At 36.7% G+C, this 18,772-nt stretch overlaps 1 protein-coding gene across 1 annotated transcript in view; it reads right to left on the reverse strand.

Moving 5' to 3' along the window:
- LOC149560535 (uncharacterized) overlaps positions 1-18,772 on the reverse strand; it is a gene marked incomplete at its 5' end in the record, with an annotated part of 61,567 nt that overhangs the window by 10,075 nt on the left and 32,720 nt on the right. Inside the window, one exon of the mRNA XM_089824721.1 lies at positions 8,966-9,158. Within this exon, the coding sequence (XP_089680847.1) occupies positions 8,966-9,158 (193 nt within the window). The remainder of the gene's footprint in view (positions 1-8,965; positions 9,159-18,772) is intronic.

Here is an 18,772-nt window from a genome sequence, read left to right on the forward strand (position 1 = left end):
GCATGTTAGATTTTCTTATGCTATTATTGTGCCTGTTTTAGTAGTGACGTCCCTATTACGACAGTACTGACGATTTGGTCGGTGGCTTGGGATGTTACGCGCGGGGGATGGCTAGGACCCACGATGGTCTTATGATGCTATTGACGGTTGGGAGGAACCGCGTACTTAGTTTGGTTGTTTTGTTCCTGAGATGTATTTATGTACATTGCGATGTTGCTTTTGTTCTTTGCGATGTTTATTTTCAGTGTGTTCTTTGCTGCTGTAGTTTAGATGGTTTGATGTTCTTTATTCTGGGTTGTTCTTGCACTCGAGTGTTCATTCCTCAATTCGTGTGGATCCGGTACTCCCCGGTGTGGAGGTTCTTTTGTTGGTTTTTCCCCGTTTTTGAGTTCTGGAAGTGTTTTTACTTTCTATGGGCGACATTTGTTCAGCATTGTGCGACACTAATGAAGTATCGCACGCCCATAGAAAGAATGTCGCACGAGACTGTAAAGTGTCGCATGTATTACTAGAGAAGTGTCATACGACACTGGAAGAGTGTCGCACGGCTTTATGAGAAATGTCGCGCGATACTTTTCCAATATCGCACACCTTCTTGAGAAGTGTCGCACTCAGTAAGGGAGAAGTGTCGCCCTCCCTTAGTAAAAAGTGTCGCACGATTTTTGTGAAAAACCTGCGCGTGCCATCAGCGGGCACTTTTCTTCGTGATCCGATCTTTTTGAGAGTGGTTTTGGATACCCTTTTGGGCGTTCTTCGACCCTATGTTGTTGCATTTTGAATTCTGTCGGTTTCTCTTGAAATTGAGTTTTCGTGTTTCTGTTTTAGTCTCTTGGGGTTTAAAATATATCGTTTAAGTATAAGTTGACGTATATTTACGTCAACTTATACTTAAAATATATTTTAATATATGCGACAAATCATTTGAGATAGGTTTCAGACCTCTTAGAGATAAGTTATGGATTCTAGAAAATTTCAAGGCTTCAGAAATCCAGACTTAGCCAATTTTCAGGGCTTCAGGATTTCAGGCTTAGCCAAATTTCAGGATTCTGCATTGTACCCCAGCTTGGTGTTTTGTTGTTGAGTGGTCATTTCTTGTGCCCTCATCTCGTTGTGGTGGTTGTTGGCTTTTGTTTGGGTGTGTCAGTTGGGTAGTGGCGTTCGGAGATTCGTTGGTTGTCGGGATTGTGTTGTAGTCTTCCGTTGCGATCTTTGTGATCCCTGTATGATGTTGTCTTGTGCATTCATACTTGTAAAAAATATATATATATATATATCTTGGCTTGATTTGAATCCTTGTTTCCAAGGATCTCCGAGCAGGGCATTACATAGCATCAACACATCATATGAACTCCATTTGCTCTAGCATAAGTTATATCACAATCGGCTTCCTATTTGCGGTGAGAAGGGAAGACCCTTGATAGCCTAAATACCTTGCCGTTGTCCAATCTAATTCGTGATGCTCACCCTGTTGTTGGGCCCCTTACGGAAATATTGATTAATGGTTAAACCTTCTTTGAAGTGCAATCATACTCACTCTCGCAATTATCAACATTTCATAAACCGTCACTACTTGTTGAGGAACTTACTTCTTGCAGACGGATTCTAAATAGTAATGACGTCCCACCCGATTGCCGTCACCAACACTCAATTCAAAAATTTGAACGAAACAGATAGGACACCCATAATCTTTGTTACCTAGTACAATAGCCAAGCAATGCTTCATGACAGGTGGCCTCAGACTGACTTTTCGCAATAGACGGCTCTCTAAAATCCGGCGATGTTTGAGATGTAACAGCTCAAGTTCTTCCAACCTGCAAAAGACGTGATACAAAAAAATGATCATACACTTTCCCTCTTATGCGTGCCTTTTGTTCTTCTCGATATTTTCAAACAAGAGAACAACTGCGTAACTATGAAGGAATGAACATACAGACCCGGTCTCTAATTTGGAGAATGCCGACAATTGAAGAGAAAAAGTTTGTTTTGGGTATTGCCTGCCTGTTTATTCCCTTTGTAATTGTCGAACGACTTCTAAAAGTATCTGATGATTTCAAAAGATTTAGGCCCAACACCCGTCCATTGTTAAATGAGCCTATACATAACATCTTTCCCAAGGAACCACTCGTCACCGTGAATGCATATCTTCTTCCGTTCCAAGAACAACAATGATTTCCAGGGATTTGTTACTGTTGTGGGCTTTGTCGTAATTACAGACGACTGTAAATATCTCTAATAGTGATGAAGAATGCACTTCCCAAAGATAAACTTTTCATGGAAAGGCAGAAATCGTTATATTTTCCTTTACGATTGGAAGGTAATCTAATGCACTACCCTATCGATTCAGAAGGCTAGGCTCAATTTTGCTGGGTTCTTGCTAATGAATATGCTTTGTTGGTTGCCTGTCTCCACTCCACGTTGCTGAAAAACTATTGCTGAAGATCTCCTGTCCTGATGCTGCCATGAGAGGGGGGAATTATTTACGTGACTTCATCTTGGGCAGTGTTCCTATCTGCCAGCAGTAATCAGTCACAACTCTCGACGACTTGTAGCTGTGACTTCCATTGCTCTTGTAGCTATTGTTATTTCCAACCAGACCTGTACACCTGGAACAACTCAAATGATTCCACAAGAAATATTAATGATAATACAATCTTTCTCGGCCCAACCTCTCAACTAATTCATTATTATTGGAAACATACGCTGGAAATACACATGCAGATGTATCTTTTGGTTTGTCGTAGAAGTCTAGTATGTTGATGTAGATGGAGGTGGTCGTCCACTGTCTAAAGACTCCTAATATGAGGAACTTCACTCACAATGTTGAGTGCTTTCATCCGTTATTCACCTTGGATACCCAAGAAGGCTTGATGAACAACATTGACTATTTTCCTCCCCACAATTCAACATGATGTATAGACTCTACTACTTGCCTCAAACCCAATATTATGCGATTCTGTAACTTTTGCTCTAACACATGATAGGAGAAAAGTTTGCCGCTACCAATATTTGATGACCAACATTCAAATACAACTACATCTGACATAACTGGTATGTTACAGGTTTACCACGACTCACAAAGGAACCAATAGTATGTCATACCCAAGTTGAAAGCTAAGATTTAAGCAATGAAGTCTTCATGCCCCTATGTGTAACTTAACTCCTGTTAATTTTACATTCAGTAAACTGAGGATTCCCAGATAGCGGTAGACATTCCTATAAGCCTACAACTGCATCTTTTGGAAATACCATAACAAGTTACAGCCATTCAATACTCCATTTCACCAACAGTCTGCAAAATCACCACTAAACCAGCTCATAGTAATGTAAGAGAGAATGTAAAAGACAAACTCTATCCCCAATCTGTAAATTAATGACTGTACAGGCTGGCAAGATGCACTTGCTCTGATACCACTATAATATCTTGATCTCGGATATTTGTTGATTTATCTTTAAAACAGAATAAACAGAACTAAAACCTTGCAGATGTGTTCCACACAAATGAATACAGTACAATAGCCGATAGATGTTTAACAAGCTTCTTCTTAATAATAATATTCAACTCAGGAATAGGAAAATGGAATACAATATGATGTTTAAACCAGAAAATTCTTCACCCATTAATATCCAATTCCTTTCAAAATAATATTCAAAATTCCAAGCATAGGCAGATATAATACGAACAACAATAAGAAACTAGTATTTTCCCAAATAAATCCATCTGCCTCAAAATGATATTAAAGATTCAAGCATATGAAAATGTATTACAAATTAGTAGGATAAAACCAGTAGTCCTCCAACACTCCCAAACACGTTATTGCATTATACAACAGCAATACAATAACCAGTACAAAACCCCAATCCTAAATACAGATTTAACGGTCAGATTGAAATGCTAAGATAAGAACCTTTAAGCGCTACTGAAACACCTGAAATGATGTTCCCCGGGACAATGGGTTTGCGTCCACTGTCTGCTAGCATAAGGGGCTATGTCCTCCAACTAGCTGAAAGCTGAAGCTTTCTGAGATTCTCACAAGAGAAGAAACTGAACTGAATAATAAAACCAGGCATACCAACAATGAACTTCTTTCCTCTTTTAATACACAATCCTGAGACTATTTGGCTCCTCTCTAGTTTTCTTCTTATTCCCTTGTGGCTTTTTAACTTCCCTGAGGTATTTCGTCTTGTTCCTCCTTGCCCCTTTGTTCTTTATATAACATTAAATCAACCTTAATAATATTTTGAGCCTATGTCTCGGAGTCAATTTAATATTGCATAAAATAAGACCAATATTTCTAATGTTCCAAAAGGGAACATTACAAGAGTTCATTAAGCAAACATCAACTTTTTTTAACTCCTTATCCAAGGTTGCTTTTGATGAAATATTGAGCTCCCTCTAATATCAACCTTTTTTCCTCCTTGTCCAAGGTTATCTATGATGAAATGTCAGACTCCCTTTGAATCTGATATCAACCTTCTAACTTCCTTGTCAAAGGATGCCTTTGATGGATTGTTAGGCTCCTTCTGAATGTTAATTATTCTTCCTTGAAGAAACTAATCTAGATTTATGCCACCAACTCAACCTCATGGCAATAAGTCGTTTCTTTATTCTTCAACAAGAAAACTTTCACACAAGATGCATCAAGCTCTTCTCTTGAATGCTCCTGAATCCAAGCAAGTATCCATGAATATCACAACCAAGATATCCGCATTAAAGCCTTCCAGCCTATTTTGCATGAATGCTATTGATATTCCTATGGAGGAGTACCCTAGCAATGCTCAAGAGATAATACAGTGATCATATGTTGCATTCATGGTAGTGTTTGTATTGATGTCAACATACATGTTATTATGTAGTGATTGACAGAGCAACAGACAGAGATTGAGATCGCATGGTTTGAGGATTGAAGATAAGGCTATGCGCAATTGAGGACGTGTTCTACAAAGTGTCCCGATGATGTGGTTAAGTACGCATACAGAAATGTGAAAACAATTGATAGTTATTCAAAATTTATTGAAGACAGTGTTCAGAAAGAGTTCTTGTACAGTGGTTACTATTGTTTGGATTATATCTCCTAACAGAGAGAATCTGGTTCGCGGTTGTACAAAGATTGAAGACGTGATGAAGATGCAGTAGTCAAATGTGCACATCCCAATGAGCATCGAGTGAAGAGTTATGAAAACTACGAGCCGACAATTTGGTTGTAATTGTGAAAAGTTGTAATATTGTAATGTAACGTGCATGGTAATATCTTTAGGTGGTCCTATATTATAATTGTAAGCTGGGAAAGCCTCAAGGTCGACTCAATAATTAGTTTTAGGACTTGGTAAAAAGGAAATTTGTTTTCCTTGTGATAGAGTGTGACATAGTGGGATTGTGATTTTAAGCGAGATATGTATAATGCGAGTATGCGAACTTGTATGTGATATCCAGTGAACTTGATATTGAATATCTTTTGGTAAGAGAAGTGTTTGGTGCAGGTAAGGCACAATGAGTTGACGAGAGACTATATTTGGCAAAGAAGTTTTTGTGGACAGTTGTTTATTGGTATTATTCTAACAAGGATAGTACTAAGGCCAGTTGGAAAGTAAGTACAATGGTCTTGCCCTTGAAGCTATTTGCACAGTGGGTCCTTCTGTCTTCCACAACTCCTAACAGGGTTGGCACAACTCCTAACACAATTGGAATCTCCTAACAGGGATTCAAAGTCTCCTAATAGGGACTAATATGTACTAAATGTTATTCATTGACTCCTAACAAGGTCCATCCTCTTACAAAGAACTTATATATTAGTACATCATTTTGTGGGTACCATCCCCACCGAAGTTTTCCCTCTGATCAAGGGTTTCCCTAGTTAAAAAATCTAGTGTTATTGTGTATGTTTATCTTATAATGGTTGTTGCACTTGCTGATTACATGGTTCAGATTAAGGTTAATAAGAGTTGTTTTAATCTGATAATTGATTCACCCCACACCCCCCCCCCCCCCCCCCCAAGTTATCTTGGCAGACTTTACTTTCTAACCGCCTACACATAGAAATCCATCCATAAATCATAGTCTTCTGTTTGGTACAGTTTCCTGATCATTTGAGAAAACATCTTGACATGGTCGAATCTCTCTAAACCAATATGATCAAGATCCTCAAAAGTTAACCAACGCAGATCCTATAGGTGCTCCCTCTGTCACAAAAGAATACCCCACTCATATAGTCCCAATCATGGAGATACCTTGCTCCTGGAGACTCAATTGAGAATTCTGACTGCATTGTGTTTGCACTTAAAACTGAACATCCATTGACATCATTACAGTGAAACATTTGTTCCTCAGCAACAAATGTCTTATCATTGTTCCTTTGTGTATCGCACTTCCATATTGTCTGTCTGTTTCAATCTGCAATTCATTACTTCGTTCAAGCACCAATTCGAACCATTCTTCAGCATGCAAAGTAACATGACAATATTCCTTTCAAGCCACTACATACCTGGCAAACTCTATGATCATTCCATTGAGGATCTGATCCTCATTGGCACTCAAAAATACAACTGCAAACTGTCAATCGAGACAACATAACATCTTCGGCACATCTAATTGTAGTAATCACAGAGCATAAACTACAATATGCTCTGCAAACCGATTCTCATCCTTATTTGGTAATTCTGAACATGAATACATCCAATTCAACCAACATTATAGGCAATTCAGCTCCACGATATCAATGTCAGCTGGTATTAGATTGAATCACTGTTATTTCATTAGCATCCATGAGTATTAGCATCATTATTTCAAACTTATAGTAACATTTGGAGACCGTGATTAGCATCAGCAACCAAGCATTGGCCATTTGGCATCTTCATTTGCAGTCATACCTTATCTCTTGTGTGTAAAGACTGTGATAAACCATAATGAACATTCAAATAAGGTCTGGATCTTCGCATACATCAGCAATTTGAATAACCCCAACACTAAATGTTTATGCCATCATGATGCTTCTGTGATGATCAATGTTGCTATAATTGATCACTGCTACAATAACTTGTGCCCAAGATGAACATGTGGTGCCTTACACATAGAATAACCTTGACTATGAGCTTTGGTATGCACCAGTATAAATTTATACAAGAAATTGTTGCGCCAATTTCTTGTATGACTGCGAATTGTTGTTATCTTTGGTATACCAACCTCCTTATCCCTTGTTAGCACTAAAGATGTGAACGACAATAACATTTTATTGGCATTAAAGAACTTGGTAGAATATCAAGTTCATACTTATATCTTGTAGAATATTGGTAATCATATTTCTTGTATTAATTATCAACAATATCCCATACAACATTAAGGAAGGTCTCAGCATCCAATGTTTTTTGGCTAACCACCGATGGATCGCATTTCAGCCAATGACATTTCCAATGATCTCCATCTCTTCCATGTTTTTTGTCATTGAATCGAATTCATCATCCAGAAACCAGATCAATTGAAGATGCATGTGGGTGTGAGCAGGTGCCTCCAAATATTCGACGATCGAATCTCCTTACACTGTTTCTTTGGTCCAGCAAAATTCCATTGGACCGTAATGGATACCCAAGCTTCAACAAGAAACATATACAATGTATGTCTCCTTCATTTAGTATTATCAAATTACATTGGATGATATCCTTGTTATCTTGTACACTAGCATGCTGTTGTCTTGATATAATGTATCAATGACTAATTGTCTCCCAATAAGTGATTTAATATTTTATAATAATCTGACTTGTTACTCCCTTCCATCACTTTTTGATTCAAGTGTCTTCTCACTTCTCTTCCGTTAACTTGCACCTGTGATTGGTTTACCAAAAAAAATCTGTATAAATCCTGTGATAAGTCTTGGCTCACTGAAATCAGCAGAAACCAAAACCATTCAGATTCCCAGAAGTTTGAATCTGCTTTGATACCATGTTGTTTTTTCAAGGTTGCTCAATTATCCACAAGCAATAACCTTATTGCCCTCCCAACCATAGATGATATATTTGTCTCCTCCAAGCACTATGATATATTGATCTGCATATTTATTCAATTGTTATTACCTTTTATTGAATGTAACCACACACCTCATTTTGTGTGTGTGTGTGCGTGCGCACGAAAGAGAGAGAGAGAGAGAGAGAGGGGTGACTTTTCACCAAGGGACAACACTCTTCCAAGTGGCACCAATTAACATATTATTAATGAATATTATCATTTTTCTATTATTGTATAATATAACAATTATATAATATTATTATATTATCTCACAATAATACAAATATAATCACAACCTTTGTGACATCGGTGTTGGTTTGCGGATTCCACACGCAGCTACAATAAAATCAACATCTAGCACCTTCGTGAGTGGTGAAGCAATAACATCTTGTTGCAGATTGATATTCAGAAGAGCAGGCACACAAAATACATTTGAAAAATAAAGGAAAATGAAGCATGTGTTGCAAAGTTTGCACCTTGTTTTCAGTTGTATTTATGGAATGACAACACAGGTAATCTCTATGTAATTAGTTACGATGTTTGAAATTTAATCAAATGGCTGTCCCTTTATCTTTTTAGATGCAAATTCCCACAACCATATTAAAAAATTCATTTTCAATAAAAAAAAAATGGAGATATCAGTTTGTCATATAGCAAAATATACCTCTTAAAAGAGAAGCAAAGATTCAATTCCAACTGCCTTGACTTGCACAATGCAGCAAAGTGGGTGCACACTGATCTAGATCTTTGTTCACAACTTTCTATAAAAATAACTTGAGGTAAATTATTATGCTTGGATGAACAATGCCACCAGTCATAATGCAAATAAGAGAAAATAGCCATAACTAACTTTCAATTAGGAAAAAAAAACACTGCTCCACCAAAGTAGGAGGGGTGCAGGGAGGGGAGGGAGGGAGCGTCTGCATTTAAGAATAAAAAATTAGCAAAATAGTTAGAAGTTTTAGGATATACATATCAGGGTTGTGGGCAATCTTGTCAACAAAGTCTCCACAGTGTGGATAAAGCGAGTGAAAAATTCTCTCAACCACATCATAAGTGTCCACGCTGAAGTAAGGCCTGTAGGATGTAATACTGAAAACCCCTTTCCATCCATTTGATGTCTGTGCATTCCTTTCACCACCAGCACCAACCCCACTAGATGCATCTGCACTATAAAAAAAAATAGCAGAGTGCAATACATTATTTACCAATTTGCCATTTGCAAACTACTAATAAGTTGATTCATTTCATTGTTATAAATCATAAACATTCAATTCTGGAAAAAACTACATTACATAGTCAATCATAATTTAAAAAAAATATCATCAACACCATCAGTATAGATCATTAATATTCATATATGGCAAAATTAGATATAACAGTCCACAATAAACTAATTATATAAACATGAAGTAGGCTATTCCAAGCCCAAATGATTTGAAGTAAAACAAATGTGAAACAAATATCCCATAAACTGTTGTACTGAGTTCATTTGGTGTTTAATTTGCTGGTTGATATTTTATTATTTAGTAGATTTGAAGGTATCGCTGATTATAGGGTTTACTTATTTAACTTTCTCAATTTTATTTTATTTAATTAAAATATACAAAACCTGTAATGAACCCATCTTATAGCATTCATGTTCTCCAAAGGCTAAGTGGAGCATAAGAGGAAATTAAATTAATTTCTTATAAAGTCATTAAATAAATTAGAAATTAAAAGATGATTTTATATTTAATTAATTTAATTAATTATTGTATTACAAGGGAGAAGTTTCTAGAGTGTGTATTAATTATTGAAAAGGGGGAAGCCTCTAGTAATTTAATTTTCTAGAAGCACAATTAATTATTGTATTGCAAGGGAGGAGTTTCTAGAGAGTGCATTAATTATTGGAAGGGGGAAGCTTCTAGTGCTTGCAAATAATTAATATTTGATTTCCTTCTAGAAGGGTGTAGGGAAAGTATAAATAGAGGTGGGAGCTTCATTGTTTACCATCGGATGATTGTGAATTGCATTTGATAAAAGCTTGGAGGTGTGAGTTAGAGATTTGGTCTTGGCATTAGAGGACGTTCATCCTCTCTTGTAACATTCTAGATGTCATTCCCTTGGGGTTTGGCCTTTGGAATACATTACTATGTAATTGATTTTATCATTTTGAGAATTTCAGCAGCAGTTCAATCTTCAATTTGCATAAATTCCTTCTTGTTTATGTTATGTGGATTGAAACCTATGCAAAGACATTAAAATCGCTTTCAAAAATTGGTTTAGTTCTTGGGCATTTCCAGGGTGCCCATTACAGTGGTATCAGAGCTTTAAGTCCTGTCATCCTATGGAGGTCTTATAGGGAATTTGGAATAGCCAGATAGAGAGAAAAGTGTTTGACAAAATGTATTAAGAAAATGTAATGCTCAGGTTACTGGGTACATTAGAGGAGGGACAGGGTATGCAACACGAGCAGAATAGGTGAATGGATATGATGCAATAAGAGTACAATAGGCAAATAGATATGATGCAACACGAGCAGAATAGGCGAATGGATATGATGTTGCAACTTATGGTTAGACAGATGGGCATCAATATTGAAGATTTGTATGTTGCTCCAATACAGGAGGTAGTTGATTCCTTGGGTGGGATCGAGACACATATAGAGCCACCCAGCTATGATGTTGGTGATGTGAGCATTTCAATGGAGTCCATCAATGTGAGTTTACACTCTAGTATTATTGATTCGCAATCTGGCGTTAAGTCATGTGTGCAGAGTCTGGAGTCCACATATGAGGCTTTGTTAGGGGATGGCGATGCAACAATAGTGGGATTAGGAGAATGCAAGGATACTGTCATATCGGCAACCACTTATGTGTCAGTTGAACCATCCAATGAGGAGTTTAGCAGTATGCATGCAGTTGTTGATGTGTGTTCTAATGATGGTGCACATGTTGATTGATTACGAGTTTTCATCAACTACAGAGTTGGTCCAATTTTCTTTTGCAGCAGTTAGTGTTGTCCCTATGTCCATATATTTTGATGTGGCTACACCTATTGTTGATACAGTTGGCATGAGTGCATATGGTTCACTTGTAGCTACATCTTTCCCAATGCATGTTGGTGATGATCAGGATTCCAATCCAATATATATTATGTGGGTGGATACAAGGAAGAAGAGATTTTATAGATCTTCTACGGAGTTGCCTTCTAGTGACATTCTGACTTCTACATCTTCAGCACAAGTTTTGGGTGCTAGGTTGCAGGATATGTGATTGGTCTTGATGATGTTGATTTGCAGTTGGTTTAATGTCCACAAGGATGTCACATACTACTTCATTTGGGATCTAGGTGGAGGTTGGAGTTCATTGTGTTGCTGGATTGCTTGAGGACAAGCAATTTCAAGGAGGGCAGACTGTAATGACCCACATAATATATATTGGATTGGAATCCTGATCATCACAAACATGCATTGAAAAAGATGTAGCTACAGGCAAACCATATGCACTCATGCTAACTATATCAACAATAGGTGTAGCCGCATCGAAATATATGGACATAGGAACAACACTAACTACTGCAATAGAAAACTGAACCGAATTTGTAGTTGATGAAAACTCATAATCAACATGTGTGCCATCATTAGAACACACATCAACCACTACATGCATACTACTAAACTCCTCATTGGATGGTTCAACTGACATAGAAGTGGTTGTTGATATGACAATTTCCTTGCATTCTCCTAATCCAATTATTGCTACATCGCCATCCCCTGACAAAGTCTCATATGTGGACTCTTGACTCTACACACATGACTCAACGCCAGCTTGTGCATCAATAATACTAGAGCGTAAACCCACATCTACTTACTCCGTTGAAACACCCGCATCACCAACATCATAGCTGGGTGGCTCTCCACATGCCTCGGTCCCACTTGAGGAATCAACTACCTCCAGCGAGGAGCAACATACAAATCGTCAATATTGATGCCCATCTGTCTAGCCATAAGCTACAACATCATTTCCATTTGCTTATTCTGCTCCTATTGCATCATATCCATTCACCTATTCTACTCCTGTTGCATCCATTGCCCCTCCTCTAATGTACCCAGTAACCTGAACATTACATTAGCCTGATCTGGACTGGTATTCCTATCATTTCAGTCACCCATACTATTGTCTTGTTCAAAGAATATCTCCTCTGTGTCTGTATGACTGGATTGTACATCCCTCTGCACGGATGAACTACCTTGTTCATTCTACAAATTTGAACTCCTACTTTGTCTTGCTCTGGTATTGCAGAAATTATAAAGCCCTTGTCGCATGCTCAAACATAAATGCTTAAGATCTCCATAGGATGGCAGGACTTATAGCTCTGATACCACTATAGTGTAATGAGCTCTGATAAATCTATAATGGGCTCTAATACCACTGTAATGGGTACCCTGGAAATGCCCAAGAACTAAACCAATTGCTGAAAGCAATTTTAATGTCTTTGCATAGGTTTAAACCCACATAACATGAGCAAGAAGGAATTTATGCAAATTGAAGATTGAACCGCTGCTAAAATAATATTAATTCTCAAAATGATAAAATCAAATACATAGTAATGTATTCCAAAGGCCAAACCCCAAGGGAATGAGGTCTAGATGTTACAAGAGAGGATGAACGTCCTCTAATGCCAAGACCAAATGTACATCCAAGTTCCTATCAAATGCAATTCACCATCATTCGATACAATAATCTGATGATAGACAATGAGGCTCCCACCTCTATTTGTACTTTCGCTACACCCTTCTAGAAGGAAATCAAATATTAATTAATTGCAAGTACTAGAAGCTTCCCCTTTCCAATAATTAATGCACTCTCTAAAAACTCCTCCCTTGCAATACAATAAATAATTGTGCTTCTAGAAAATTAAATTACTAGAGGCTTCCCCCTTCCCAATAATTAATACACACTCTAGAAGCTTCTCCCTTGTAATACAATATTTAATTAAATTAATTAATTATAAAGTCATCTTTTAATTTTTAATTTATTTAATGACTTTATAGAAAATTAATTTAATTTCCTCTTATGCTCCACTTAGCCTTTGGAGAACGTGAAGTCTAAGAACTCCACTTAGTTGCTAAAAAGATGGGGACATTACAAAACCATTGTATGTTCATTTCAGTTTCAATGAATTAAATAAAAACACAAGTTACATTTTATTGGCTAGGGCTTGATTGCATTAGTTGTAGCATTTTCCATTAGTCATTTTGATGATTAGAAAAATACAAAAAATTACATGAAATTATTATATGAAACATTACACTTTATTCCAAACAATCCTCTAGAATCCTTCTCAAATTATTCAGTCAAAAACTATTTTTTCCCTGATCATCAGAACCATTTTATACAACCTACATGCTTAATGCCTCAACAAGTTGTATCCCCTTTGCAAAGTTGATTTATTCACGAAAACATGATTTATTAATGCATGGCTTAACATTCCTTCTGAACTGCATCAAATTTTAAAAAAACCTTTTTCATTACCAGTGCCCTTAGAAGTCCATGAAATCTACAACTATGCTGCACTACCAACTAAATAACTTGTCAAGCCTTGTCAATGTCTATGGCATTCATAGACATAAAATGGGCTAACTGTTTCTTGCCACTCATAACGGGATTGTTATTAGATCCATACTAACGATTGTCATTTATCGTTGGTAGTGAATAGGGGTTGCAGCAGACCCAAACTTCACAATCTCAGTATTATTTGTTTGACAACTAAGTTGTCAATTTGGGTTTGGGTATGAGAATGCGGTTCGTGAATTCATGAAAAAGAAATCATTATGGTTCCTATGGGTTTGTGTGTGTTTGTTTGTGTCTATTTATATGCATTATATATACAAAAAAATAAGAGAAATATACATAATTGTAAAACTAAATCATTTCATAATATGAACCTATGATGCTTGTTCATTGATAAATGTCAAATGTCAAAGATAAATATTAAAATTATAAATACTTGACCATTGGTCTACATTCATGATTCTAAAGAAATCACAACATTGAATTACAAAATTACAAAATGAAAATTCAAAATATAGTTCATTGAAGTTTGAAACATGATGAATTGAATTGGATTTGTACTAGCAATGGTGAATCCTAACAGGTTCTCAAATCCAAATCCTCTAACAAAATCACTTTTAATAGGGTGAGAAGGATCCTAACAAATCTAAAATTAATTCCTTTAAAAGGGGGGCTCATTAGTTTGAGTTAGAAAATCCTTTTACAAGGTTCCTCATAACAAGGTAAAGCTCCTAGCAGGGCTAGAGGCAAATCCCTTAATTGAATGAATCCTAACATGGTCTGCTCCTAACCGGACATTAGAGTAAGCTCTTAACTTAACAAGTTGTATTTCAAAAAGAGTGAAAAAGATTTATGGGTATTGATTCTCATAGTGGTTTTTCCCTCTAACCAAGGTTTCCACAATAAAAATATTGGTGTTATTGTGTTACTTGTGTGGATGTTTTGTGAATTATCTTATTGATAATTTAACAAATTAACATGGAATGAATGGAAGTATTAGATCTGATATTGGTTAATAGGTACTGAGAAGTTTTGAATTTTAATTTTCTTAATTGTCTTGCACAATAATCTGAGTGGATAAAGAAGTATGTACTATATTAATATAAATAGTGCAGATTTTCTTGAAGAGTAGTCACAACATATGTTTGATAATTGGTTGATTAGTTATTGTGTTGTCATTGATGTCAATTTGACGGTTGTCTACTAACTGTTTAACAGGGACCTTAGTTCTATATATTGCAAGATACAAATCAAGTGTGAAGTTCATTTGTGTGTTGAGTTAGTGTGTGAGGTTGATATAGGAGACTCAGAGATGTCTCTAGATGTTGTATGTGCAATTGTATGTACTACACATAAGTATTGAGAAAGTTATGAAAGATCGAAGTATGACAGTACAACCAAGTTGATCAATTTATAACAAACAGTTAATGATTTGATTGGTCTACCAATCTATAATGTTTAAGAAGATGAAATTCAAAATTTATGATTTTACTCAATTACGTGTATGATTCTATGATCGTGAGTGATTTGATTTCCAGGAAGGCATGTTTTGGATTGATTAAAGGAAGTGCAAGAAGGAAAATTAAGAATGGGTTGAATGTTTGTGTTTCATCTCTAACCAATAACATGTAGGTCATTTCTAGCAAATCTTTCACAATGTAAAGTTGTTTGGCAATGTGGAACCAATGGGTTATGATGGATCGGTTATACATTGGTAGTTGCGATCGAATTACTTGAAGTCATGCATGTTCATTAGAAAAAGTGAAACAGCCATATGTTCTTTGTTGAATCGATGTGTGATTCAAATGATGATTGAGTGGTACCAACTAATGATGGATTAGGAATTAGCAATATGTTTTGTCAGCCTAAGATGAATTTTAGGTGTAACATGTTTAGGTTAAGGCAATGGATTGCCCTAATGTTTTGATGTCTATTTATATGGGAAAATGTTACTTTTACAAGAGAGTGAGCTCGAGAAGGATTGTGTGGTCAAGTTGGTAGTTGAATGCCTACAAGAAAATGCAGATGATGAATTGAATTGGATCTATACTTGTTGTCAATCAAGATCGCGCCTATAGCAAGATACAGAATCTAGCTATCCTATTGAAACATTGAAAACTCTCGCAGGTGGTGGGTTGTCTTATAACGAAAGATAAATCTCTGGAAGCTAGGTCTATTCCTAAATAGTGATCACCTAAAACCTAAATTGTATGCAGGAAAAGGGATGAGAAGTGAATGACAATAACAGATACTAAACCTAAATGAGGTGATACACCAATGATTCATATGCAACTTTAATCAAATCAGCACAAATTACCCATAATACAAATGATTCACAATACTCGGACAAACATGCGACTACAAAAGTGATTCTATGCAAGGACCCAGAATCTTCTGTTTTGAAAGGAAAACCTAGGCTTCTCCAATTTTCTGCAAAAAATAAGGACACAAACAAAGACTTGCAATCACACATATCGAGATTCTAACATGCAATAAGGAATATAGCTTTAATGAAGGACGAACACAACATAAAAACAAAGAATCCACAATATTGGACGAAAATCAACAAGGAACCGCCGAATCTGTATAACCAATGCTGACAAAATCTTTGCTACAAAGTGCTCTTACAATCAACTCAAAATTTTTCAATGTGCAAAAAATCTGAGCCCAAAAGAAGATCCATCATAATGAGATGAATGTACAATAAATAAAGCCCAAAACCCTAATTTGGATATCAAAAATATGCATGAAAAAAATGAGTCAAAACCTATGTTCCCCCAAATTTCCGGTATGGAGATAGCCGGACGGGTTTCCTGGACGGCAAATTTTTTTGGCCATTTTGGGGACGGGGGGGACGGCAAACGAGGACGGCTATATATATATATATAGGGAAATTTTAAAATATACATTGAAATTTGTAAACATTCATGTCATTCATATGAAACTAAGCACAAAGCATGTCATTTAAACATAATAGAACCATAACATACAAAATTTGAATGCCATCTACGAAATAATATTCGATTTTACTATTTAAGTACCCAATTGACAAAATGCATATTAATACAATATCAGAGAACATTGAACAATGAACATTAAGTTATTAACAATTGTCAATAATATATCATAAAACTCATAATGATAAGCATGATAAATCTGAAAATCAAAATCAAAATATGCCCAAAGCTATAGGCCCAAAGGGTAGAGGGCTGCCATAAAGTAATAAGTATCATATTATCAATGTATCATAATCATGTTCATGTTCAACACAAAAAGCAAAACATAGAAAATGAAGCAGACTGCTACTCCTATTCAGCCTCTACTGCCATGGCATCAAAATCAGAGTCCTCCTCACTGTCATCCTCCACAGGAAGCGTAGTCTCATCTAATGGAACCCCAACCAGTCCTAGTGTTGTGTCATCCTCATCTATCTGGGTCACATCCTCAGGCTCAACATCCCATCGCAAAGCTGTTGTCTGCCTATACTTTGGAGTCTGACGATCGGCAAGTCGAAGAGCATGATGCACTATCATTAGCTTTTTCGCTCTTTTAGAGGTAATTCTATTCCTCTTGATAGAGTGGATATATGAATATGTAGACCAATTCCTCTCTGCAGCTGAGGAACTAGCAACCTGTGAAAGGAGGCGACTGGCAAGTATCTTTAACTCAGGTGTATCTCTCCCATGCCAGGTCCACCATCCAATAGGATCCCTCTGTGCCAAAACAACTCTATCCAACCTTGCTTGTGGCTTACCCAAGTTTGGGCCACGAAGATTGGTGAAGTCAAGGAACTGTGCACAAAGAGTAGAGGCATCTTGAGCTGAATACATTTTATCAATTGCTCTTGTGAAGCCATCCAAAACCTCAGGATCATCACATGGGAGGCCCCTTCCACCCAACTGTGCATACCATTTGGGATTTAGAGCAAAGGCTGCCATATGAAGCGGGGTATTCATTATGTTCCACCTCCGCGTCACAATAGGCCTAATATGCTCCTCATAAAAGCCCAATTTAGGATCCTTTACCGCAACAATTCTCTTCATCTTACCCAACATGCTGTCAATAGTCTCATAGATCTCTCCCAAACTAGGAGCATCAATATCAACATATCTAATGACATCAACAATAGGTGCTATGACAGAGCAAATATATCTGCAAGATCAAGATGCCAATAAAAATAAAAATCAGAATTAGAATTTTAAAAATTTTAAGATTATTAGTAGGAAAATCAGCAAGCAAAAGACTAATAGTAAATTTAAAAATCAACAACTTACTTCATTGTGAACCACCAACTTGTGAAAAATATTAATACAACTTCAAAACTCACAACCTAACCCTAAAAATCTGCTCGGGAACAACTATTACCGAGTGCCAAAAAATTGCTCGGTAACCAAAGAAACCAACTGGCAGGAGTGTTTACCGAGTGAGCTCGGTAAATGAAGAACACACAACTCGGTAACCAAAGGATACCGAGTGAGCTCGGTAGACAATGTGATTACCGAGTGAACTCAGTAGCCACTGGAGAGAGGAGCTCGGTAGATGAAGATACCGAGTGAACTTGGTGGGAACAACAGAGATGAACTTTTAACAAGATTTCACCGAGTGATGATATATTGCGTGAACAACTTTCACCATTAAAACCAGAGAGCCAAAACTTGAAGCTTTCAAATAAACTTACCAAATGCAATGAATAGAAGAAGGACAACAAAGGATTCAAGTATGCCTGCTTGCTTTCTATTCAACTCTGATTCAAACTATTACAAATCTAGGAGCATTCGGCTTCAACCAGAAAACCCTAATATAACCCTAAAACTTCAAACTTCATAAACTTTAAACTTGCAGCTCTAATGGCTGAATACAATAACGCCTGGAGCAATCACTGCTTCAACAGAACAAATGAAAACAATAAACTATGAACTATGAACTTACAGAATGACAAGTAGAACCATGTGCAACTGCAGGCATGACAATGATTCCTTCTGTCTTTGCAACGACTGATCTGCTGATCACTTTTCTCTCTACTTTCTCTGCTCTGCAACTTCTGAGCTCTTCAACTTCTTCTCCTCCTATTGACTCTACTATCGAATGAATGATAAAACATTCCTTTTTACTTCAACAAAATTATTTTCCCTCTCATTTCTGAGTTTGAAAAAACTCACCCACCGCATTTAAGTTTTATGTCTGTTCTACTGGTCGTCAGGTGGTAGGTGGGCGTTTGGCT

This window comes from Cupressus sempervirens, chromosome 4, assembly GCF_028749045.1.
Source record: "Cupressus sempervirens isolate cs-2001-9-10 chromosome 4, ASM2874904v1, whole genome shotgun sequence".
Lineage (NCBI taxonomy): Eukaryota > Viridiplantae > Streptophyta > Pinopsida > Cupressales > Cupressaceae > Cupressus > Cupressus sempervirens.